General features: G+C 46.9%; 1 protein-coding gene across 1 annotated transcript in view; it reads left to right on the forward strand.

Annotated features, from left to right (window-relative positions):
* Positions 1 to 25,513, forward strand: part of ehd4 (EH-domain containing 4) — a 29,677-nt gene that overhangs the window by 1,367 nt on the left and 2,797 nt on the right. The window contains exons 2-7 of the mRNA XM_034675924.1: positions 6,046 to 6,222; positions 10,816 to 10,913; positions 20,758 to 20,924; positions 21,011 to 21,144; positions 21,221 to 21,332; positions 24,783 to 24,947. Of these exons, the coding sequence (XP_034531815.1) occupies positions 6,046 to 6,222; positions 10,816 to 10,913; positions 20,758 to 20,924; positions 21,011 to 21,144; positions 21,221 to 21,332; positions 24,783 to 24,947 (853 nt within the window). The remainder of the gene's footprint in view (positions 1 to 6,045; positions 6,223 to 10,815; positions 10,914 to 20,757; positions 20,925 to 21,010; positions 21,145 to 21,220; positions 21,333 to 24,782; positions 24,948 to 25,513) is intronic.

A 25,513-nucleotide genomic window follows, 5' to 3' on the forward strand; every position in this document is an offset into this window, starting at 1 on the left:
CTGCTGTGACTCATGTTTAAACTGGGTTTGCAGAGTCCGGCTGCAGGGGCTGGCACATCTGTGGGCACCAGCAGAGGCTCATGGGTAATGTAGTCCTGTTGAACACCACAGCCTGTCAGATGAATGGGATCAAAGCTCCATGTTTGTGTAGCTGATCGGTCATTGTTGTGTGTACCTCTCCGGCTGAGAGTCTGGATGTTCCCTGAGTCGATGAATCCGGTCTGACGGTCTGAAGGAAGTCTTTACTGAACGTTGTTTACAAAATGAGACATTTAAAGGTGTTTGTTGTTCAGTTTGAGTCCCTCTGAGCCCTCACATGGATACCCTGAGGGGTTACAGTCATGTTTAAGAAGGTAAATTAGATTAGATCAACAGGACCTGCAGCCGCTTCTTTAGAGATGTGAGTTAAGTAAGGTATCATGCATAGTGAACAGGTGGTTATGTGAGTTATAGAGTCCTGACAGGACAGGACTCTGAGGTGATCTGGAGGAGTCTTGTCAGCAAATTACAGATTCACTCAGTGACTCTGCTGCAGTTTCCTGGATCGCAGGACAGGATCTAATCCATTTAGCATGCTAACAAGTCTAACATTTTTACCACAGTGTCAACAGGCAGAGGGGAAATGTGTCAGAACTCCTTTAGGTGCTTTTCGACCAAAACTTCTCTTCCAGGAACTAAACAGTTCCTGCATTTTGACCACGGGCTGAAGTCCCAGGATGATTATGCAAATCAAGCCAATCAGAAACATTCAGCATTGCAGGTCCTTCCACCCCCCATAGTTCCTGGACCTCTATTAAGTACTACCCACTATTCATCCGGGGCTTTTCAGGGGAGAGAATAACTACCCCAGAGCTAAAGTTAGACTCTGGTTCCCTGCAGTCGAAAAAGCACACTGTTCTTTGGGAAAGTCCCTAGTTCCGGGGTAAAGTTCCTGCAGTAGAAAAGCACATAGTTCTTAGGGAAAGTCCCTAGTTCCGGGGTAAAGTTCCTGCAGTAGAAAAGCACATAGTTCTTAGGGAAAGTCCCTAGTTCCAGGGTAAAGTTCCTGTGGTCGAAAAGCACATACTTCTTAATGAAAGTCCCTAGTTCCGGGGTAAAGTTCCTGCAGTAGAAAAGCACATAGTTCTTGGGGAAGGTCCCTAGTTCCAGGGTAAAGTTCCTGTGGTCGAAAAGCACATACTTCTTAATGAAAGTCCCTAGTTCCGGGGTAAAGTTCCTGCAGTAGAAAAGCACATAGTTCTTGGGGAAAGTCCATAGTTCCGGGGTAAAGTTCCTGCGGTTGAAAAGCCCCCTTTGATGTGACGTGTAATTGTGATCAGTTGTGATATCGGTTCCAGATATCTGTTATCGGTCTTATGAACCAATAATCTGTATCAGCATCGGCCCTGAAAAACCTCTATCTGTCCACCTCTGCAAAAATCAGCTGTCAAATGAAATCTACAATCTCACATTGTTTGAATCAAAGCTCAAAGATCACATGCATAAATCTTGATTCTGCAGAAAACCGTCTTCATTGATCCGTTTGAGATGAAGTGAAACTCCATTCTTCTTCTTCTTCACATGTAAACAGCAGAGGATCTGAAATACTGACGTCAGGAATACGTCTGTGTTTGTTTTCCTCCTCTCATGTATGCTCTTAAAAGACTTTGTGTGTTTATGATAATGTGACAGGAGGAAGAGAGGAAGGGACTCAGGTTAAAGAGAGAGAGAGTCCACATACAAGCTCACCTTACTTTGTCCCTAACAGGGACTCAGGATCTTATTAAGGCGTGTTGACGGATCATTCATGACCCTTTAGGAGTTTTTGAGAGTATGCTTTTTCTTGATGAGGTCATGATGGAATAAACGAGTCACTAAAAAGTTGTTTTTGTAAAAAAGAAAGTGACGTTTTTTTTCCACTTCCAAGAAATCCTCCCGTCTGTTTCCTCCTGAATAATTAAAAACCTGCGGCTGTCAGAGATCAGAAGAAGAACATTAGCTCTCAGTGAGAGCTGCAGATCAATGTTATTATTAGTTGGGGATTCATTGATGAGTTGTTTGATTCAGGAAGTGTCGATAAGATGTGGAAAATCAGTCAAGTTTCATGATCTCAAAGCAGAGGAGTGTGACTTTAATATCCTGATAAAATACTCAAACCTGTCAGTGGATTATAAGAATACTTAACTGGTAATTTAAGAAGTGACGTGTTGTTTAATCTCTACATTTCTTTAAATTCTTCAAATGAAACCAGTTTTAAAAAAATCACTTTATAAAGTCTGTTGGACTCATGAGCTCAACGTGTACACCCTGAAGGCCGGCAGGTTGTCACAAGGTTAAGAGCTGATCCACACACTGCTGGATACCACTCCCACACTCCCCCCCCACACACACACACACACGTGCCTGCACACACACACACACACACACACACACACACACACAGGTGCATGCACACACACACACACACACACACCCACACGCCCTCTGTTAAAGCTGCTAAAGAAACAAACAGATACAGAGACTCAAAGAAACCTTCACAGAAATGCAGACAAATCCCACAAACACACACACACACACAAACAAACACACACACACACACACACACACACACACACACACACACACACACACACATAACTTTTATTTTTTATTTTTAAAGTTTTATTTTAATTTTATTTATTTTATTTATTGTATTTATTATTATTATTATTTTCTTTCTTCATTTAAATTTTGTTTTTATTTTCATTTTTATTATTTTTATTATTATTTTATTTTATTTTCTCGGCTCATAACTCCTCATTAACCTCATCAGACCTGTGACATCACTTCCTGTTGATGTAATTAGACTGCAGGAGCTGATGAGTGGAGGATGATGTGTTGTTTATCATGCTTGTTGTTTTCACAGATCACACCTGACACTAAGTGAATGTCAGACTCTGTATTCAAATACATTAACCCCTGTGAGCAGCAGACAGACGCAGCAGGTCGTGTGATGCTCTGATTTGACCTTTAACCTGCCTAATAAAGTGAACCTGGAAGTGCCAAAAACTGCAGTTCATCCTGATCCTCTGCACCGGTGGAAGTTAGACTCAATTAAAACCCTGACAGTGTTAATTCCTGAATAATGGTGGAGCCTAAACGTGCAGACTTCCCTCTGCGTTGGCGTAGCTTCCAGTAAAGGTCTTAACCCTGATCTGTAATCCTCTGATCACTGTTTTAATGAGCACTCGTGTCAAAGCCTCCCTGCTCCCAGCTCATGAAACGAGGGGCGGTGCTGCTGCTGCTGCTGCTGCTCTTTGTTATAAACTGATTATCTCACTGTGTTGGGCCGTGCAGGCTGAAAGTAAAACCAGGCCTCATCTGAAAATCTGATTATTTGAAGCTCAGCTTCCTCAGAGTAAGAACAACACTCTGCACAGAGCTTCATTTAACACGTCACACACACACATGGAGGCTGGGGAGGAGTTTGGCTCTGAGAACTCTCCACACCTGTCAGACAGACCGCCAACACCACAGGTGATGTGTGTGTCAGGACTCAGAGAGGTTTGACCTAGATCTGAGAGACGAGCTGAGACCTGCAGAGTGAATCAGCCTGCAGCAGACTCACTTAGAGGCTAAACCAGGTTCTCTGCAGAGACTTTCTTTATTACAGGAAAACTAAATGTGCACAAAGTGTCTCTGCTGTTTGACTACAGGTGTGATACAGCTCCAGGGTCAGGGGACTTAAAGAGGCTGGTTCCTGACTGGAGTTTGGTCTGACTTCGTCTCAGGGTCTCTGAGAGTTTAGAGACCTCAGCATGTTGGAGTGGTGTGTGTTCATTTAACACAAACATCATGAAATGTAAAATCACATGGACATCACACAGAGACTGGATCAGTCCGGCTCAGAGGTCAAAGTGACTTTGTTCCTGTGTTTCTGAGAGCAAACAGGATCCCTGCCAAGACCCAGGTCTGACTCCTGAGTCCTGCTTCAGGTCTGAGTCATTTCAGGAACTTAAATTCAGACTAACCGACGAGTCTAAAGTAAGAAACGCTCAGAAAGAAACTGAGCTCAGTTTATCAAACACTCAGGGTCTCAGAGTCTGCAGAGAGGGTCTACCACCAGCAGAGCTAGCTCCAGCAGCATGCAGTCCTCCTTCAGGTCCTCATGCCTGTGCTGGTTCCTCATGTCTCTGGTGGAGTGGTTACATGTCGGTTTAACCAGATCAACATACTGACAAACCACGCCCACTACCTGATGACATCATCACCTGTGCTCGTTTACATCCAGGTAGTAGAGCTGCACAGCGTCATGGCAGCAGACTATCAGAGTTGTTGCAGTGAAAGATAATAAGTTAAAGAGTTGAAGGAAATGACTGATGATGAAATGCAGAGTTCAGTCGATGATCTGTGAGTGGGCGGGATGGATGGATGTACGGTGGCCTGGAAGGAAAGACAAACAGCAGTCAGGCTGACTTTGGGCTGAGGTCATTACACTTCACTAACAGTTCATAGAGCTTATCTCCTGTCTGCAGGCTGTGTGTGTGTGTGTGTGTGTGTGTGTGTGTGTGTGTGTGTGTGTGTGTGTGTGTGTGTGTGTGTGTGTGCGTGTGTGTGTGTGTGTGTGTGTGTGTGTGTGTGTGTGTTGAGCACAAGGCGTCACAGGTTTTGGCAGCACACCAGCAGAACTGACCTGCAATCAGTTTACATCCAACACGAGCTGCAGAGTGATCGTTGCTGCTGCTGAAATGTGTGTGTGTGTGTGTGTGTGTGTGTGTGTGTGTGTGTGTGTGTGTGTGTGTGTGTGTGTGTGTGTGTGTGTGTTCTCCACTACTTCAGACCCACCCTGCCCCTAGGAATGCTATGAATCATGGGAACTAAAAAGAATGCAGTGAATCATGGGAACAGGTTGCCAGTAAAATGCAGAATCGACATATTTCTGTCGTTTCCTTCTTCAGAACTTTTTAAACTTCTCCTTCTTCTTCTTTACTTTCTTCTTTCTTCCCTTTCACTTTTGTTCTTTGCCACTTTAACTTCTTCTTCTTCTTCTTCTTCTTTCTCTGTAGCTGTGTTTAAAGTCAGGGTGGGATCCTTGGAGGCTTCACAGCCTGTGTAGTCCTCTCAGGCTGGTCTGGATGATTCTCCTGTTTACGTCAGCAGCTGTTCTCGCCCTCATGTTTACGTCACATAGCGCCCCCTGTGGTCGGGGCAGGTAGCTCGGGTCGCTGAACTTAATTAACATCGCTAAGTTTTAACATTTTAACAAGACAAAAGACAACTAATCAAGGGATCAGACACATGAAATACAGAAATACAATAGAATATAAACAATTATAAGAATTATAAAGTAATAAATAAATAAAAATCACAATATTTTAAATGGAAAAAAATGTTGAAAAATTATTTGAAATAACAAAATAAATGAAGATTAAAAAATGTGGTCTTTCACCTCTTCTTCCTCTTTCTTATTGTCTTTTTTTAAACCTTTTTCTTCTTCTTATTGATCCTATTTGTTTTTATCTATCACTTCTTTTTCTCCTTTTTCCTTGTCTTTTTATTTCCCTCTTCCTCTGCTTTGTCATATTTCTCTTCTTTGTTGTCTTCATCCTCTTCTCTTTATCCTCCTGTCTCTCCTTCCTTTGTGTCAGTGTGTGTGTGTGTGTGTGTGTGTTATTATCTATCTCTCATGAACACTTAGAGAAAGATATTTAAGGACTTTATTTTGAAGGTCTCAGAGATAAAGTAGTCTGAAAGTCTTCTTCTTCTGTGGTGGATGTAAAGACTCGTCCTCAGACCGAGCTTCAGATCCTCCTCCTGGATCGTAGACTCAAACGTGATGTGGTGTGGATGACACCGAGTCTCTGTGTCTCTTTGAAGTCCACGTCTGGCAGCGACTGACAGGAAGAGAGAGACAGACTCTTCCTTCTCTTCCTTCTCTTCCTTCCTCTCTCACTTTTCTTAAACACTCGAGGTCGACGGGGTCAAAGTGAAGACGAGAGACGGAGGAGAGTTTAAGGTCATCCTGGAGTCCTGCTCAGAGTCTAACACACACTCTCTCTCTCTCTCTCTCTCTGTCTCTCGCCCCAGGTATCTGCTGGAGCAGGACTTCCCAGGGATGCGGATCGGTCCGGAGCCGACCACAGACGGCTTCATCGCGGTGATGTACGGCGAGAACGAGGGCGTCGTCCCCGGGAACGCTCTGGTGGTCGACCCCAAGAAACCCTTCAGGAAGCTCAACGCCTTCGGAAACTCCTTCCTCAACAGGTGACCCTACACACACACACACACACACACACACACACACACACACACTCACACACAGACACACACACACACACACATACACACACACACATACACACACACACACACACACACTCTCACACACACACACACAATGGATCGTTAAGTTAATGGTTCAGTCAGACGTTAGAGTCTTCCTTCTTTCTCTTGTCTGCATGTATATTTCTGAAAGAAAGAGGAACATAAGGATATATAAAGGGACAGGGAGAGAGAAGGAGAGAGAGACCTGAATCACTTAGATGGAGAGGGACCATCTCACCATGACGCCAAAAACACCGTGCGGTGATACTAATGATGAAGCATCCCTTAGTGTCCACAATCATTACTGAAGCTTGGGTCAGAGGGTTGCCGCCGTGCTGTGTTCTGTTTGTGTAACGAGACCACCACTGGTGCAGATGAGACCACCTGGGTCAGATCAGCAGAGCGGTTCAGCCCGGTACTCGGGCCGCGAGAGCAGTCAGGCCGAAGGACCCAACGCGCCGCGGGAGACCCAGGCCAGGGGACAAGCCAAGGACCCAGACCGGAATCAAACAGGTACCACCAGGGCACCCAGGGAGACCCCCAGGTCACCCAGTAAGAGGAAAGGGGGGCGAGGGGGGGAGAGATCCTGCAGCCCCCCCAAGGAACACCTCCACAACACCGCACCCACAGCCCCCCAAGACAGAGCCAAAGGAGCCACCCGGGCTGAAGGGGCCCAGGAGCAGACAGCCAGTTAGCCTGGCAGGACCCGGACCACAGCCCGCCAATGGCAATGGCACGCCGGAGCGGGGGGAGGGTGGAGGGGGCAGGGCCAATCCCCCCGCCCCCTCAAGCCGGCCTGACCACTCCCCCCAGCCACGCCCCCCCACCCGCACCCCGTGACCGATGGACCAGGCCAAGGGGATATGGAGGGACACCCCAATGGCTGCCGTAGTAACATCCCCCCAGCTGCCCGCCACCCCACCCCCCCAAGGAGGACCACGAGGGAACCATCGGGATACCCGGTACTGAGGGTGACCGCGGACCAGGCCCCCACAGCGGAGAGGGGACAGCAGAGGGACGGAGGGTGACGGGGACACCAGCCACCCACCCAGCCCCGATGGACCCACAACGAGTAGGGCCGAGCCAAACACTAAGGCCCCGCCAAACCTGATCTGTGTGTGTGTGATATGATTTATATTTATTTATTTATTTATTTACTTATTTTGTTGTGTGTATGTTTGCTAGTGAGGTGGATTAAAATAGGGGGGGCAGGAAGGGAGGCGGGAGAGAGGGGAGAGAGCCATAGTGCACTACTGCACCACAATCTGCCCCCCCCCCGTATAAATAGAGATATAGAGTCTTCCAGTTCAGGCTCAGTCGTCTGGATTTAATCTGCCTCTGATACACAGCGGGCTGGTTTAAGGAGCTCTGCTGAGCTGCATCACCTGTAGGAACAGGTCTAAGCTCCGCCCACTGCAAGAAAACACACCTTTAACCACCTTACATCACAGATTAGTCTGTTTCACACATGCACTCCTGAAGGTTCCTGCAGGTTGAGTCTCTAAAGGAAGCACGTGACGTAAGAAAGGATGCTACGCCTCATGTTGGAATCTCACCGAGACACGTCTGAGGACAGATTATTCCAGATTAAAGACAGTCTCCTGCAGTTTACAACATCCAGACTCACTACTCCACTTCAGGATCAACAAACTCCTGCAAGGAAGAGTGGATCAGAGTCGTTTAAAGATGTTATTCATGCCGAACATGATGAGGCGACAGGAGTTCAGATTCAGTCTCTGAGGCACTAACCGCTCTCTGCACACACACACACACACACACACACACACACACACACACACACACACACACACACACACACACACACACACACACACACACACACACACACACACACACACACAGATCCTGGCAGCTTCTCACAATCCTGTCACTGCTTTCCTCTAAACATCCACAACCTGGGAAACGACCCTTTGACCCCTGACTGACACACACACACACACACACACACACACACACGTTCTTGTCTCTGTCAGAGTTCGTCGTCGCTGAGTTTAAATTTAGTTTAAAACACTCTGAACGTCTAAACGTGTTTCCTCTGTCCAGACATATTTCTAAAAGTGGAGACAGGAAAGGAACAGACAGTCGACCCTTAGACTCTGTGTGTGTGTGTGTGTGTGTGTGTGTGTGTGTGTGTGTGTGTGTGTGTTGATGTGTACCTGAGACATTCCTTTAACCAGGAATCTGGTCTCGGTGTGGATGGAGGAACCAAAATAAGTTATTGTTTCCAGGGGAAGTGTTTGTGCGTCACCACGTGTCGGCGTGGCGGTTTGTTTTTTCCCGCCTGTAGCCGCTCTGCTAAATTTAACCCCTTCAGGTTTTTTATCTGTGGCGAGGTGACAGCAGGGAGGAGGTCTCACTCTGACGGGTTTTAGGGAATTTGAACGTGGTCCAGTTTTTTAAAGATCAACATTTCTGGAAGTTCTCCTTTTTCAGTTTCTCCCAGAGCGTAAAAAACTGTCCTCTATGTACACACACTGTTTACACACACACACACACACACACACACACACACACACACACACACACACACACACACACACACACTCACATGCAGGGATCACACCCAGTTTATTACACAGCAGCGTCTCTGCTCTGACAGATGTTAAACATCCCTGATCCTTCCTGACTGAAACAATAGAGCGGGCAGAGACAGCAGCATCGTTAATCACATCAGCAGGTCAGACCTTTAAAAGAAAAACACAACATGACTTCAGTGTGAGGAGAAACCCCCGGGGTCAGACTCAGACCACTCTCAGATATTAATACACACCATCTCAGGGGTCAGAATACCAGATTAGAACAAGGACTAACTGAAGAGTCTGGACTCAGGGGGTCTGGAGTTCAGTCTGAGGAGTATGGACCAATCAGGTGTCAGCAGGCTTTGGTCTCTGCAGGAAAAATGGTGCTGAGACGGAGACGGACCGGACATGGATCTGGTCAAGTTTGGCCGTGAGTCTCAGGTCGTGAAAACAAGACTTGAGGGCCCAATCTCAAAGTCCTCCCTGAACCCTGAGCCCTGAGTCCTGAGTCCTGAGTCCTGAGCCCTGAGCCCTGAGCCCTGAGCCCTGAACCCTGAGTCCTGAGTCCTGAGTCCTGAGCCCTGAGTCCTGAATCCTGAGCCCTGAGCCCTGAGCCCTGAGTCCTGAGCCCTGAGTCCTGTGCCCTGAGCCCTGAGCCCTGAGCCCTGAGTCCTGAGCCCTGAGCCCTGAGCCCTGAGTCCTGAGCCCTGAGTCCTGAGTCCTGAGCCCTGAGCCCTGAGCCCTGAGTCCTGAGTCCTGAGCCCTGAGTCCTGAGTCCTGAGCCCTGAGCCCTGAGCCCTGAGTCCTGAGCCCTGAGTCCTGTGCCCTGAGCCCTGAGCCCTGAGCCCTGAGTCCTGAGTCCTGAGCCCTGAACCCTGAGCCCTGAGTGCTTCTTGACTTAATTGACGTCAGCTGTAAAGTGTAAGGCTGTAAGGGCTCAAACTGTAGAACTGGTAATGGGACAGCACTTTGAGACCTCTCATGTAACCTGCATGATGTCATGAAGCTCACCTTAGCAAATTTTTATTGCACAATTTTTACTTTCTATAAATTCAAGGCTCTTCAGGGACGACTGACTGTCATGTGATCCAGGCTCTGACTGTACAGACAGATAAATAGGCTGTATAACTAGGAATATATAAATTGTACTGTATACAGACATGTGTGTGAAGATAAATACATTAAGGCTATTTTCTATATTTATACTTACAGGCAAACTTTTTTACCTTTCCATGCTCGCGACCTTCCCCTGGGAGTCCCGTGTTTCACGCGGTTTCACGTTGCAATGCTATGAACTCTGGGTAATTTCCTTACGCTAAGTCTGCAAAAATGCCCACTTATGGGCACTTAAGTCAGTCAGAGATCTCTCACACACATGATGATTTGACAGAGGTACAACCTTAAGCTCTTAAGGACTTAGGCCTCAGGTCAGTGAGTGCTTGAGGGTGGACCTTGAGATTGGGCCCTAGACTTCTGTGACGCTACCTCGCAGCAATAGGATGGAGAGCAGAGCAGAGTCACACGCCTCTTTTTGAATTTTCACACGCTGTCATCATCGAATGAATCAGTTCAGACGAGGTCATTCAGTGGACTGTGAGGTGACCTGCTAACGAGGGAGGGATCTGGTTTATGCGTCTGAGTCTCTCTGGGTTGTTGACAAAATAAGACGTCAGGACGTCATGGAGAAAAATATATAACACCAATTAACTGCAGCTCTAATCCATAAACACTGGGTATAATCTGCAGAAACACACATTACAGAAACACATGACAGGGTTCTGTTTGGTGGGAATGTTTGGGGTCATGTTTTAGAATCCATGTGAGGAGGGGGAGCGACATCTGAGAGCTTTAATACGTCTCAACATCTTTAAAATGAACGTCATGCTGAGAAACAAACACTTACACATGGAGAATCAGCTTCCTGACACGTGTCTCACTCTCTTCTGTGTTTCTGTGTGTGTGTGTGTGTGTGTGTGTGTGTGTGTGTGTGCAGGTTTATCTGCTCCCAGATGCCCAATCAGGTCCTTCAGAGCATCAGCATCATCGACACGCCCGGTATCCTGTCAGGAGAGAAGCAACGAATCAGCAGAGGTATGAGCTGCTGTGTGTGTGTGTTTATGTGTGTGTGTGTGTGTGTGTGTGTGTGTGTGTGTGTGTTTGTGTTCGCTGAATAAGCTCATCCTCAGTGTCCTGCTGTTGTTTCACGGTCGTCCTTGAGCGTCTCTGACTTCCTCGTGTCGTCTGAAGTCTGGGAGCGTTGGGATCTGAACGCTCGCCTGTAATGACGCTGCGATCAGGAAAGCTCTCAGACAGCAGAGGTCAGAGGTCACAGCATCCTGTAACACGCCGCTGAGCACACTGACATCCTTTGGTACGACAGCCGGGACCCGCACAGACTAAAGCTCTCTGAGTGTGCTCGTGTCGTTCCTGCTCTCCAGAGGATGAACCGCTCACATGGAACCTCAGCACGATGAGACCTTCAGGAGCTTCTTGTGAAACTCTCTCACTTCCTGTTCAGCTGTCAGTCTGTTTCCTCTGGTGAGTCATCGCTGCAGATTTCTAACCACACAGGGTCTGAAGGCAGATCTGAAACTGAAGAAAGACTTTCACACAAACCAGAGGAAGCTTCCTGAGAACCAAACCCTCACCTCTGTGGTCGACTGAGGGATCGACCTGCAGACGAGAGGTCATCGACCTGCAGACGAGAGGTCATCGACCTGCAGACGAGAGGTCATCGACCTGCAGACGAGAGGTCATCGACCTGCAGACGAGAGGTCATCAGAGCTGCAGACGAGAGGTCATCAGAGCTGATTCAGAGGATGCATCGAGGGTTTTATCTCGATGTTATGATAGTTTAGAAAGTTTGATACGGTCTGCATCAGGCTGAGACTCATCAAAACAACATGTCTGCAAACCACAGGACTGTACTCCAGATCAGTGCTGCCCAAAGTGAGGGTCGGGGCCCTGTGGGGGGCCGTGAGACACTGATGGAGGGGTCATGAAGCCTCCTGAACATCACATTCAGTCCTTTTACAGAGAAGTTACAAACTTAAGTCCTCAGTCTTGAGACCACCGAGAGCTCTGCTCAGGGGGAGAACTGCTCTCCGCTGGTCCTGATGTTTGGTCCGGATCCAGACTGAAGCGAGTCCTCCTCAGGAGGAATCAGAGAGCAAGATTTATCTGCTGGAGACGGGAAGATGTTACAAACCTGGCAGATCAGAGTCAGAGGGGAGACGGAGCGATGACAGCTGTTTTTAAACGTGGAACAAAAACAAGCAGACTGAGGAGGACCGGAACAAAAACATGCAGACTGAGGAGGACCGGAACAAAAACAAGCAGACTGAGGAGGACCGGAACAAAAACATGCAGACTGAGGAGGACCGGAACAAAAACAAGCAGACTGAGGAGGACAGGAACAAAAACAAGCAGACTGAGGAGGACCGGAACAAAAACAAGCAGACTGAGGAGGACAGGAACAAAAACATGCAGACTGAGGAGGACCGGAACAAAAACAAGCAGACTGAGGAGGACCGGAACAAAAACATGCAGACTGAGGAGGACCGGAACAAAAACAAGCAGACTGAGGAGGACCGGAACAAAAACAAGCAGACTGAGGAGGACTGGAACAAAAACAAGCAGACTGAGGAGGACTGGAACAAAAACATGCAGACTGAGGAGGACCGGAACAAAAACATGCAGACTGAGGAGGACCGGAACAAAAACATGCAGACTGAGGAGGACCGGAACAAAAACATGCAGACTGAGGAGGACCGGAACAAAAACAAGCAGACTGAGGAGGACCGGAACAAAAACAAGCAGACTGAGGAGGACCGGAACAAAAACATGCAGACTGAGGAGGACCGGAACAAAAACATGCAGACTGAGAAGGACCGGAACAAAAACAAGCAGACTGAGGAGGACCGGAACAAAAACATGCAGACTGAGGAGGACCGGAACAAAAACAAGCAGACTGAGGAGGACCGGAACAAAAACATGCAGACTGAGGAGGACCGGAACAAAAACAAGCAGACTGAGGAGGACCGGAACAAAAACATGCAGACTGAGGAGGACCGGAACAAAAACAAGCAGACTGAGGAGGACTGGATGATCCCAAACCATCTGAGGATGGAGTTCTACATCTGAGGGTTCTGATGCTGAGGTCGGTCCATGTCCAGATCTGTGTCCGGTCCGTCTCAGCTCCTGATCTGATCGGTTTCTATTCTAGTCAATGTGTTAACTTCCACTGGATCCACCCGTTGCATTCTGGTGCTCATTTCTTTTCCTCAGCTTTCCATTCCCTAGCTTCTTTTTCCCCTCCTTCGCTCGGCATTACTTTCCTTTCCTTAGCTTTCCTTTTCTTTTCCTTAATGCTCATTTCCTTCGCTCATCTTTCCTTTCCTTAGCGGTCCGTTCCTTTCCTTTCCTTCCCTTAGCAATCATTTAATTTCCTTTCCTTTCCTTAGCGATCATCTCCTTTCCTTTCCTTAGAGTTCCTTTCCTTCCCTTGGCGTTCCTTTCCTTTCCTGAGCTTTCCTTTTCTTTCCCTTAACGCTCATTTCCTTCACTCATCTTTCCTTTCCTTAAGGCCAAACTCCACCAGATCCGTCTCCGGTCCGTCTCAGCACCGGATCTGATCGGTTTCTATTCTAGTCAATGTGTTAACTTCCACTGGACCCGCTCCGTTGCATTCCGGCTGCGTCTCTGATCCTGCAGGTCGGAGTCTGGCCCCGGGGTAGACCCAGAACTCGGTGGAGGGATTATATCTCCCGCCTGGTCCGGGATCACCTCGGGATTCCCCTGGAGGAGCTGGAAAGTGTTGCTGGGGAGAGGGATGTCTGGGCCTCTGTGTGGAGACTTGTTTTGGGGTTGAACCGACTGATTTGTCATGTGAATAATATTCAACACTTCCATTGGTCCGTTTCCCACACTGTGCTCAAAGTGTTGCCCAACAGCTCTAATAAAGAAGCTCTTTGTGGATCACTTTAATGAGGCCGCTGGCAGAGACTCTTCACTCTCAGGCTTTCAAAGATACACCAAAGAAACTCAGAGTGAAGGAAGCTTCGACTGAAGTATACAGATGTTCACTGTGCATCCTGAAGAAGAGATGATTCTAATTCACTCCTTATGCAGATGACACCATCCTCTACCTTCTTGTATTTGCACTTCAGCATCTTCTCAGGAGGACTGTGAATGCTGAAGATGCTGAAGATGTTTGTTTAACCCCTCACATCCTGCAGAGAGGAGCAGAAACCAAACCATCCAAACCTCAACCTCGTCCTCTCTCTCCTGATGAACCGGGTCTCTGTTGCTCTCGAGTTGAGTCAGCCGTGATGACAGCATCGGTTTAAGGACGGGTGGAGGGAGGGAGGGATGGAGGGAAGGAGGGAAGGAGGGAAGGAAAGAGAGAGGGAGGGAGGATTAGAGGGAGGGGACAGAGAGCCACAGGAAGCAGTGATGGGGCGTTCCCTCCATCTGGAAGCGTTTAGAGCTGCTGCTCAGCTGAGCCTGAATTCCTCCTGAAGACATTCAACAGGCTATAACACACACACACACACACACACACACACACACACACACACACACACACACACACACACACACACACACACACACACACACACACATGCAGAGGCAGGCTGACGTCAGCAGCATCTCTGACTCTTTAAACTCCATCACTCTGAGTTCAGAGCGATCACACTCCACCTTCATCAACATGCAGCAGTTTGACTCAGTGTGTGTTTACTGTTTGTCCTGCAGCTTCTTTACACACACACACACACACACACACACACACACACACACACACACACACACACACACACACACAAACACACACACAGACACACACAGACACACACTAACTGCTGTGTGGAGATGTGTGTTTGGTAAACATGCATGCAAAGCTGCAGAGAGTGTTTAGTGTAGCTCTTAGTCGTTCAGTTTTGAGCCTGAAGCCGACGCTGTGAGGGGAGTCTTTACAAACAGAGTTTAGAGTTTCTGTGATCTGATCATGAGTTAAAGCTTCACTCAGTGTTTTTGTTGATGACACTCTGACCTCGTGCAGAAGGCGGGAATCAAAGAAGTGTCTTGTTGTGTAAAAATGAAGGTCCGTTGTATTTTTTGCAGAGCTTGCATGTTGCATGACTCACGACCAACTCGTGACTTCCTGGTGTTCACATGAAAACCTTAAATGCTCCCGTATCTCTGATTGAGACACGTCCTTCTACCCAGCCCCCTAGTGGCTTCTGTTTGTACTGCACAGAGGCGAGGTCTGACGAAACTGCGGTCTTGCATTTGCAACGGAATCGATTCTGCAACGTGCATCCATGCTCGTTTTGGAGAGGAGAACATGACGATGTTAACACGTGTGCAAGGTTTAGGAAGATTTGCATGAATGAATACTGATGGAAATAAAGAGATCAACACACGCATGGGTGGAGGGATGGAGGGATGAGGGATGGAGGGATGGAGGGATGGAGGCATGGAGGGATGGAGGGATGGAGGTCGAAGCGGGAGGATAGACAGGACCATGTCTGTGCCATTTGTCCTCCGTTGTCGTCACACATGCTCACGTGTTGGACGGTGACGTTCAGATGTTTGTCTCTCTCCTGTGATTGGATGTGAAACCTGCAGCGTGTGGCTCAGATGAAACCCTCAGTCCTCCCTCGTTCTCTCAGTGTTTGTATCTGGGTCATAACTTCGTCATATTCACGTCTAGAGAGCTAGAAACCGTCCTGTTCCTCTCAGTGGACCTTCAGTCTGACTGAAGCAGAGAGGAATGCTCTGCTCTGTCTCTGGATCAGACTCTGGAGGAAGGTTTCGGCGTACGGATCAGAAGTTTGTTTGAAACTCTGACCAAGTCTGAAAGTTTGAGAACATGTCAGGGTGGATGAGGAGTTTAGAAGTGCAGGAGAGTCAAACACCTCAGTGTGTGTGTGTGTGTGTGTGTGTGTGTGTGTGTGTGTGTGTGTGTGTGTGTGTGTGTGTGTGTGTGTGTGTGTGTGTGTGTGTGTGTGTGTGTGTGTGTGTGTGTGTGTGTGTGTGTGTGTGTGCGTGCGTGCGTGCCAGCTGTGTTTCTTCTCTCCTCCTGGACGGACAGAACGTCATGTTGTTCCCTCTGTTTGTGCAGCTGAACCTCAGAGCTGATGAAGGTTTTAGAATCTGCTGAGTTTTACATGTCTTCTTCTTCTTCTTCTTCTTCTTCTTCTTCTTCTTCTTCTTCTTCTTCTTCTTCTTCTTCTTCTTCTTCTTCTTCTTCTTCTCTTCTCTTCTTCTCTTCTCTTCTTCTTCTTCTTCTTCTTCTTCTTCTTCTTCTTATCCTCCTCCTCCTCCTTCTTCTTCTTCTTATCCTCCTCCTCCACCTCCACCACCTCCTCCTCCTCCACCTCCTCCTCTCCTCCTCCTCCTCCTCCTCCTCCTCTTCTTCTTCTTCTTCTTCTTCTTTCTCCTCTTCTTCTTCTTCTTCTTTCTCCTCTTCTTCTTCTTCTTCTTCCTCCTCCTCTTCTTCTTCCTTCTCCTCCTCTTCTTCTTCTTCTTCCTCCTCTTCTTCTTCTTCTTCTTCCTCCTCTTCCGCTTCTGCTTCTTCTTCTTCTTCTTCTTCTTCTTCTTTCTCCTCTTCTTCTTCTTCTTCTTCCTCCTCCTCCTCTTCTTCTTCTTCTTCTTCCTCCTCCTCCTCCTCTTCTTCTTCTTCTTCTTCGGTGGTTTAAAGGTCTACATTTCAGTGACTCACCGTTGGCCCTGAGCCACTCTTTAATTCCTTAATCTGTGCGCTCGTCCTCCTGGGCTTCCCTCCAATAATCCCTCCCTTCTTCATGGTCCCACCAAGTCCACCAGTCTGGTCCAGGCTGGTCCTGGTTTCTGGTTTCATCAGCATCGGTCCTGATCCCATCCTGAACTCAGTGACCGACATTACATCACGGCAGGATGACGAGCGCTTCATCGGGACGGAGCTTTGTTTCCAGAATCTGTTTTCATTAAAGGAGCAGTTCAACATTTCTTCTGTCTGTCCTGCAGACAGAGTTAGCTTAGCATCAGAGCCTGAGCGTCCCTCCTGTGTTTAGTGTTTCATGTAATGATCCTCCGCTCTGCAGGCCGCGCTCTCACTCTGGCCTCCATTCATCCCCTCTCACGTTTCCTCCTTGGACACATTTTTCCCAGATATAAATACAATAAGTAATGACACCTCACAGGAAGCGGTATTGTTAGAGTGAAGGCGTTTCCTCTGAAACAGGAGGTGGAACATGTGAGGTCATGTGTTGACCTGTAAGAGAACGAGGAGGGAGCAGCAGCAGCAGCAGCGCCTCGAACCAGAGGAGTTCCTCACGTTAACCTCTGAGTCTCTCCCTCCGTCCCTCTGTCAGTCTGAAGAGCCTGTTACCTGCAGGAACACAGCAGACTTTATTTACCTCTCACCCACGCAGGGTTTCGTCTCCTGGGACCAACCCGAGGCCGACACCTGATCCCTCAGGTGTAACCTGAAGCTGTGAGGCCTGGCTCTGTGCTCAGCGCTCACACCATCAGACCATCATCACATCATTTATTCATGAGGAGACAAAATCAGGCTTTAGAGACGTCTCAGGAGCTGACCCTGTCCTGAAGAGTCACTATGATTCACACGACAACGAGCTGTGATCCTTTATCTTCTGCTTTGTTCTCTTCTGATTGGATGTTTCTGATCGTTCACTAAATCAACATCACGCTGTGATGAAGAGGAAACTACAGACTGAGACTGAAACCAGAGTTCACTGAGGGAACAAAGCAACTGAGGAGGAGGAGGAACATTTACTACAGACTGATATACAATCAGAGGAGGCGCCCCCTGCTGGACGTTACACTTAGAATGAGATCAAAGCAATAGAATGAGATCGAAGCAGTAGAATGAGACCAAAGCAATTGAATGAGATCGAAGCAGTAGAATGAGATCAAAGCAATAGAATGAGATCAAAGCAATAGAACGAGATCAAAGCAATAGAATGAGATCAAAGCAATAGAACGAGATCAAAGCAATAGAATGAGATCAAAGCAATAGAACGAGATCAAAGCAATAGAATGAGATCAAAGCAATAGAACGAGATCAAAGCAATAGAATGAGATCAAAGCAATAGAACGAGATCAAAGCAATAGAATGAGATCACTGCAATAGAGAGGTAGAGTCAGTAGAAGATCCTGGTGACAGGTGTTCTGGATGAGGCCTTTTTGTGTTCCTGGGGCCTTTGTATTCAGAGTCAGCGCTTGTGTGTGTGTGTGTGTGTGTGTGTGTGTGTGTGTGTGTGTGTGTGTGTGTGTGTGTGTTTTGTCCACAAACACAGAGGTGTGTGTTGCCCTGCAGGGATGTTGTGTTTGTGGACAGCAACGCCTCTAATGTTAAAGGTTGAGGTTGAAACCTGATACTTGAGCTGGGGACTAGTACAATAACACACACACACACACACACACACACACACACACACACACACACACACAGAGGCCTTATTTGTAGGATGAATCTGCAGGCTGATGTAGCCTTGATGGAAACGTTTACTGAGGGTGTGTGTGTGTTCAGGTAGTGATGTAAATTGTCGTATGAACACGTATGCTGACAGGTGTGTGTGTGTGTGTGTGTGTGTGTGTGTGTGTGTGTGTGTGTGTGTGTGTGTGTGTGTGTGTGTCATGTAAACTCCACATGCTTCAGAGGGTGATGAGTTCAGTCTTTCACTCTCTGATGTGAGATATAAACTCTGAGCAGCTGAACCTGAGCTCAGTGTGAGAGTGTGCCGGTCCGATCCCTCCTCCATCTGCAGCTTCTCTCTGAGAGCTTTTGTCTGAGTTTCTCTGAGTGTCCCCCAGCTTTAGAGGGCCCACACCCTCACAGATCATTTTACACTCCGTTACAGAGAAGCTGTGACGTCCTCATGTCTTCTGTCAAACCTCCTCCTGCAGAGAAATATCACATTCAGACACGCATACACGTCTATGATTCAGCTCCAGGCTCAGAGTTTACCTCCACAGCTGCAGCATCAGGACTACAGAGTCCTCTATGAATACCAACCCAGCAGCTCTGTGAGAGGGCTGCTTCTGATTTACAAATCCAGAACATAGAGGGTGAAACATGGTGGTGCAACCCTTTACCCATGATGTGATGGGAAAGCTTCTGAATGTGCTCTCAGCCTGAAGGAGGCGCTCTGCTCTGCGAGTGAGGACACGGCCTGGTGGTCAAACAAAGCTGAGATAGACAGCAGCACTCAGAGATAACTGTCTCACTGGATCTATTGCAACACCTACATGAGGGGCCGTTACGTAATGCATAGATAAACAGTCACAGTAACTGTCAGTTGATAAAACAAACATCACTTTCAGCCTACAGGGCGAAAGCTTTGTTAGCTTTACCAGCAACAAACAACTGTTGATCTGTTGATCAATGATCTGTTTATTTACTCTGAAACGAGGACAGGCAGGAAGTTTAGATCTTAAATGATGATATAGAAGAAATATATGAAGCATTTATGAAGCTAGATGCAGGTATTTTTCTTTAGACTGATTTATTTTAGACATTTCTTTTTTAAGGTGAAGTTGTACATTTAGTACTTTTTTTTTTTTTTTATTACCCAAAATTATAATACAGCAACACAACTCTGACTGGACAAGGTCAGAGCAAACAAACAAATACAAACAAATAAACATGTGATAACCTACAACAGGACAAGACTTGGGAGCAAGGGGTGGAGTGTAAATATTGTTCAGTGTATAGATAAAGAGAAAGAAAAGTGAAGGAAAAATAAAAACATAAAATGTATACATTCATGTTCATTCAACAATGACCTAGTAGGGGCCGCCACTCCACCAATCGGGACAGAGGATTGAAGAGTAGCTCTGATTGGTCCGTGATAACGGGAACGAAGGGGGATAATAACTTGATACAAAGGCATTAAAAAACACAGAGATTTAGCCATAATCTCAAATTACTTCACTTACTGATGAGTACCCATGATGGGTATTCTGACTTTTTTCCAAACCCAGCAGAAAAAAAGAATCGTTTTTTTAACCCAATCCTCCCAACTGCACCTTTAAAGTCATTGACTGTATATAATGAAGGACGACACATCACCACCTCCTCCTGTTGTGCATAAATGAAGCCAAAATACCCCCTTTCTCTCACTTTTTCTCCTCTGCTCTCATTGGTCAACACAGCTGTCAATCAACACCCCTTTTTCTTGGAATTCTGCCGTGTCATCAAAGACAGAGTTCTAGAATTCTGCCGTGTCATTTAAGACAGAGTTCTAGAATTCTGCCGTGTCATCAAAGACAGAGTTCTAGAATTCTGCCGTGTCATCAAAGACAGAGTTCTAGAATTCTGCCGTGTCATCAAAGACAGTTCTAGAATTCTGCCGTGTCATCAAAGACAGTTCTAGAATTCTGCTGTGTCATCAAAGACAGTTCTAGAATTCTGCCGTGTCATCAAAGACAGAGTTCTAGAATTCTGCCGTGTCATCAAAGACAGTTCTAGAATTCTGCCGTGTCATCAAAGACAGAGTTCTAGAATTCTGCCGTGTCATCAAAGATAGTTCTAGAATTCTGCCGTGTCATCAAAGACAGAGTTCTAGAATTCTGCCGTGTCATCAAAGACAGAGTTCTAGAATTCTGCCTTTGATCTCAGTATTCTGAGAGAAACGTCAACATTCTGAAGAACAGATCTAAAAAAGACATTTCAGAAGCCCCTCCCCTTTTTTTTATATCATCAATAATAAATCAGAGTGAACAGAAACATGAACACTGAGACATGGATCAGCTGTGATGACAGAAACCATGTTTGGCAAACATTTATTTGACCTGTGTTTGATTCTACACTTTGACCCATGTCCCATCAGTTAACATGGAGGAGGCGGGGCTTATCTGAGCCTGTATAGCAGAGTGCTAATGATGCTCCTGTGTGTGTGTGTGTGTGTGTGTGTGTGTGTAGGTTACGACTTCGCGGAGGTCCTGCGGTGGTTCGGGGAGCGGGTGGACCGGATCATTCTGCTGTTCGACGCTCACAAACTCGATATATCCGACGAGTTCTCGGAGGCCATCAAAGCCTTCAAAGGACAAGACGACAAGATCCGGGTCGTCCTCAACAAGGCCGACCAGGTGAGACCGGTTCAGCAGCACACACCTGCATCATCGCAGTCAGGGAGGTCCATTAACCCCTTCCTCTCTGTCACCTGTGCTCTCAGGTGGACACGCAGCAGCTGATGAGGGTGTACGGCGCCCTCATGTGGTCACTGGGGAAGGTGATCAACACTCCAGAGGTGGTGAGGGTCTACCTGGGATCGTTCTGGGCCAAACCTCTGCAGAACACGGAGAACAGGTGAGTGTTACTCACATTCCTCAACCGGTCAGGACGGCGTCCGTGCTTCACTCACTCTGTGATTGGCTCTCCTCAGGCGTCTGTTTGAGGCGGAGTCTCAGGACCTCTTCAGGGACATCCAGAGTCTCCCGAGGAACGCGGCGCTCCGTAAACTCAACGACCTCATCAAGAGAGCGCGGCTCGCCAAGGTGAGACAGGAAATGACACGTTATGTTTGGAGTTGAGCGCATGACCTCGTGGTTTTAACCTCTCTGGAATTCTGGGAATATTCTGGGATGTTTGGTTGTGTTTCTCCGGGCGTGAAGAGTCAGGAAATTTAAGAGAAACATTTTGAAAGAGTGTTTCAGACGGATCAGTTTCATCTATGAGTTCTGGATGCCTTTAGCCTAGCTTAGCATTAAGACTTGGAGTCAATGGAAACTATTAGCATCATTAAATCTGGATCAGGCGCTCCCAGCCCACAGCTCAGGGAGGGTCTCGTTGTTGAAGACACTCAACACTTCCACATTTAAGTGAAATGAAAATGAGCTGCTGGAGTTTTATTTTGAAAGGGACAGTGTACATTCACAGTGAAGTTTTGTTTCCTGAGAACCAGAAAGCAGAAGTGAGACTAAATTTAACGATGAAGTGGATCCTTTTTTAGATCCTGAGCATCACTGAGCAGCAGGAACCTTGAAGGAGGGGAACTTCCTGTGAGGCTTGTGTGAAAGCTGGAGGTTCTCCATCAGGCTGGAGGTCACTAGTGTGTTTGAAGTTTACAGGGCAGTGTTGTTTGTTTCCTGAGGAGGACGACTTCCTGACTCCTTCATGTTTCACACAAACACCAGACTGATGCTTGTTTTCAGTTTACCTCACCTCGCAGAGAGGAACACCAATGTTCCTAAATCTGGGCTTTATTTTGGTATATTTCTGGGTTTAAATGATGAATAGGTTGAAACATCTTGAGTAGAATTATAACTGTCATGACTTCCTCACTCTGTAGACCAGCCTGAGACCAACACTAATGTTTTTACCACAGTGTCAACAGGCAGAGGGGGAATGAGACGGACTACTTTCTGTGTGATTTGATATGATGTGTGATCAGGTTGTTCTTAGTGTCGCTTTTCTTGTTGAGAATCCCATTCTGTTGTTCTTTGGCTTAAATCAATCGGAAGCATTCCATTCTACTCTCTTTGATGTGTTCCATTCTACTCTCTTTGATGTGTTCCATTCTATTCTCTTTGATGTGTTCCATTCTACTCTCTTTGATCTGTTCCATTCTACTCTCTTTGATCTGTTCCATTCTACTCTCTTTGATGTGTTCCATTCTACTCTCTTTGATGTGTTCCATTCTACTCTCTTTGATGTGTTCCATTCTATTCTCTTTGATCTGTTCCATTCTACTCTCTTTGATCTGTTCCATTCTACTCTCTTTGATGTGTTCCATTCTACTCTCTTTGATGTGTTCCATTCTACTCTCTTTGATGTGTTCCATTCTATTCTCTTTGATGTGTTCCATTCCATTCCAACGTTTGCATCCTTCTCAGCCTGTTTCCCTGCTGCAGGCTGAATAAATCTCATGTTAATCTGATTAAAACTTAGGTTTTCAGCTGTTTAAGCAGATTTCTTCACTTCCCTGTGAAGTTGTTAAAACTTTCCTCATCAGATATCATCATGAAGATGTTTTTACCAGATTTTCCCTGAGTGAGGTCAGCACCAAAGATGTAGAGTAATCTGAAAACAGGATCTGTATGTGCCGATAAGTGAGAGATAAAGACGATCAGATCATTAAAGTGACAGTTATTGATCAGCAGAGGTTTAATGCTCATGATGGCAGACTTATGTTTACTGGAGTGGACAGGAATCTGCCAACTCTCTCTCTCTCTCTCTCTCTCTCTCTCACACACACACACACACACACACACACACACACACACACACACACACACACACACACCTGGTCATGTGGTATTACCCAGCATTCCTAGCTGAGCGACCTTTAGTGACCTCTAAAGTCTCAGCTTCTCAGTTTAATCCTGGATAGTTTGACAGAAACACACTTTGAAACTCTGATTATTGATTATTAATGTGAATGATTTCTGTAAGTTTGAGCTGAACGACCCCCCATCTGTTACAGAGGTTCTTCTCCTCCTCCTCCTCCTCTTCCTCAGCGCTGATGAATGACTCTAATGGACTCAGAAATACACTGACCTCACTCCCTCCTTTGTGCCCCCTTCCTCCCTTCCTTCCTTCCACCTCCCGTAATGTGTTGGGTGTGTATGAAGGATTGACGTCTCTCTGCCCTCCTGCATACCTCCCTCCTCCTCCTCCTCCTCCTCCTCCTCCTCCTCCTCCTCCTCCTCCTCCTCCTCCTCCTCTTCATCTTCATCTTCATCCCTCTGCTGAGGTGTAGTTCATCCCCTGACCCGGCGCCGCTCAGTCTCGTTTGACTTTAACGTGTTTTAATAAAAACAAAGAACACTCAGACGTATCATCCATCATACGTTCTGTTTTTATAACGCCGGCTCAAACTCAAACTGAGGACAGCTTAAAGACAAGGTTCAGATTTAGTTCTGTTATATACAGAGAGACAACACTGATCCTCCACGAGACAGAAAAACTCAAACAGGACCAGACACAAGGAGACAAAGACACAGAGAGAGAGAGACTGAAAGAGTTTAAGTTTATTTGATTTATAGAGAAGGAAGGAAAGAAAGAAACGACAGAGAGAGACAGGGGGACAGAAAGATAGAAAGATAGTAAGACAGAGGGACAACCAAGTATAGAGACAGACGGAGACAGAAAGACAAGAATATGAAGACAACGTCTTGAAAGCACAGGAGACAGATGGACAGACAGACAGACAGACAAGGGGAGGGTGAGACATACAGGACATGTTGGAGACAGACGGAGAGACTGAGAGACAGACAGACGGGTGGACGAGAAAACAGGGATGGACAAAGAGACAGAGACACAGATCAAAAACAGGGACACAAGAAGGACATAAGTAAGAACGACAGACAGAAAGACAGACAGACAGACAGACAGACAGACAGACAGACAGACAGACAGACAGACAGACAGACAGACAGAGAGAGACACAGGCAGAGACAAAGACAGAGACAAAGACAGAGAGACAGATAGTAACAAAGCCATCTTCTAAAGGTAGTTAAAATGATCTTAAATAACTGATGACATCTCTGTTGATGATGATGATGATGATGATGATGATGATGATGATGATGATGAAGATATGAGTCTGACTGACAGGAACATATTTATCTGTGATGTTCTAACAGGCAGAGATCCTGAGAACATAAACACTGGTCTGTCCTCTCCCTGTTTGTCCTCCGTCTCTGTGAGCGGTCGGTGTGCTCAGAGGGTTTCCTGTTTCAGTCGCCATCGAGGAAACGTTACGTAAACACTGATGTTGTTGAACGCCGCTCAGCCGAGGTCTGACTGCAGGGGGGCTCAGAGAGTGTGTGTGTGTGTGTGTGTGTGTGTATGTGTGTGTGTGTGTGTGTGTGTGTGTGTGTGTGTGTGACCTTTAATCAGTGCTGTAGTAAAGAAGGTGAACTCTCGTTGCTGATGTATTTAACTTGACTCTTGAGGTGTGTTTCCATGCCTCCAGTGTAAACCTTGTTGTCCATCCCCTGCAGGTGCACGCTTACATCATCAGCCACCTGAAGAAGGAGATGCCGTCTCTGTTCGGCCGGGAGAAGAAGAAGGAGGAGCTGATCATCCGGCTGCCGGAGATCTACACCACCCTGCAGAGAGAGCACCACATCAGCCCGGGAGACTTCCCCAACGTCACCAAGATGCAGGTACGGACGCACGCACTGACATCATCACTGTCTCCCATGATTGAGACGTTAGAACATGAAATCACGCCGACCTGCGTCACGTTTGTCCTCGTGAAGCGGCGTCTGAGAACAAGCTGTGATTAAAGACGACAGTAAACACATCTCTGAAGGTTCACTGATGTCAGAGAGTTTTTCAAAAAGGTGACTGAACTCTGTCACGACCCAAAACATGCTGCAGCTGCTCTGAGAGGCCTGCAGAGATGAGGCTCTGCAGGTGTGTGTGTGCGTGTGTGTGTGTGTGTGTGTGTGTGTGTGTGTGTGTGTGTGTGTGTGTGTGTGTGTGTGTGTGTGTGAGTGTGTTCCCCAGCTACGCCAGTATTTATTGGAGTTTTGACGAGAGGAGGATGTTTGAGATTTTTGTGTTCCCCGGTGAGATCTTCACTCTGAGGACTCACACACACACACACATAGTGTTCCTGTTCAGAGGTCAGAGGTCACAGGAGACACTGAGTCCAGCTGCAGAGAGAGGGTCGACTCAGATCTGATCACATGATCACTCACGTCTCAGCCAATCAGGTTCATTAATG

This window comes from Notolabrus celidotus, chromosome 22 (genome assembly GCF_009762535.1).
Source record: "Notolabrus celidotus isolate fNotCel1 chromosome 22, fNotCel1.pri, whole genome shotgun sequence".
Classification (NCBI taxonomy): Eukaryota; Metazoa; Chordata; class Actinopteri; order Labriformes; family Labridae; genus Notolabrus; species Notolabrus celidotus.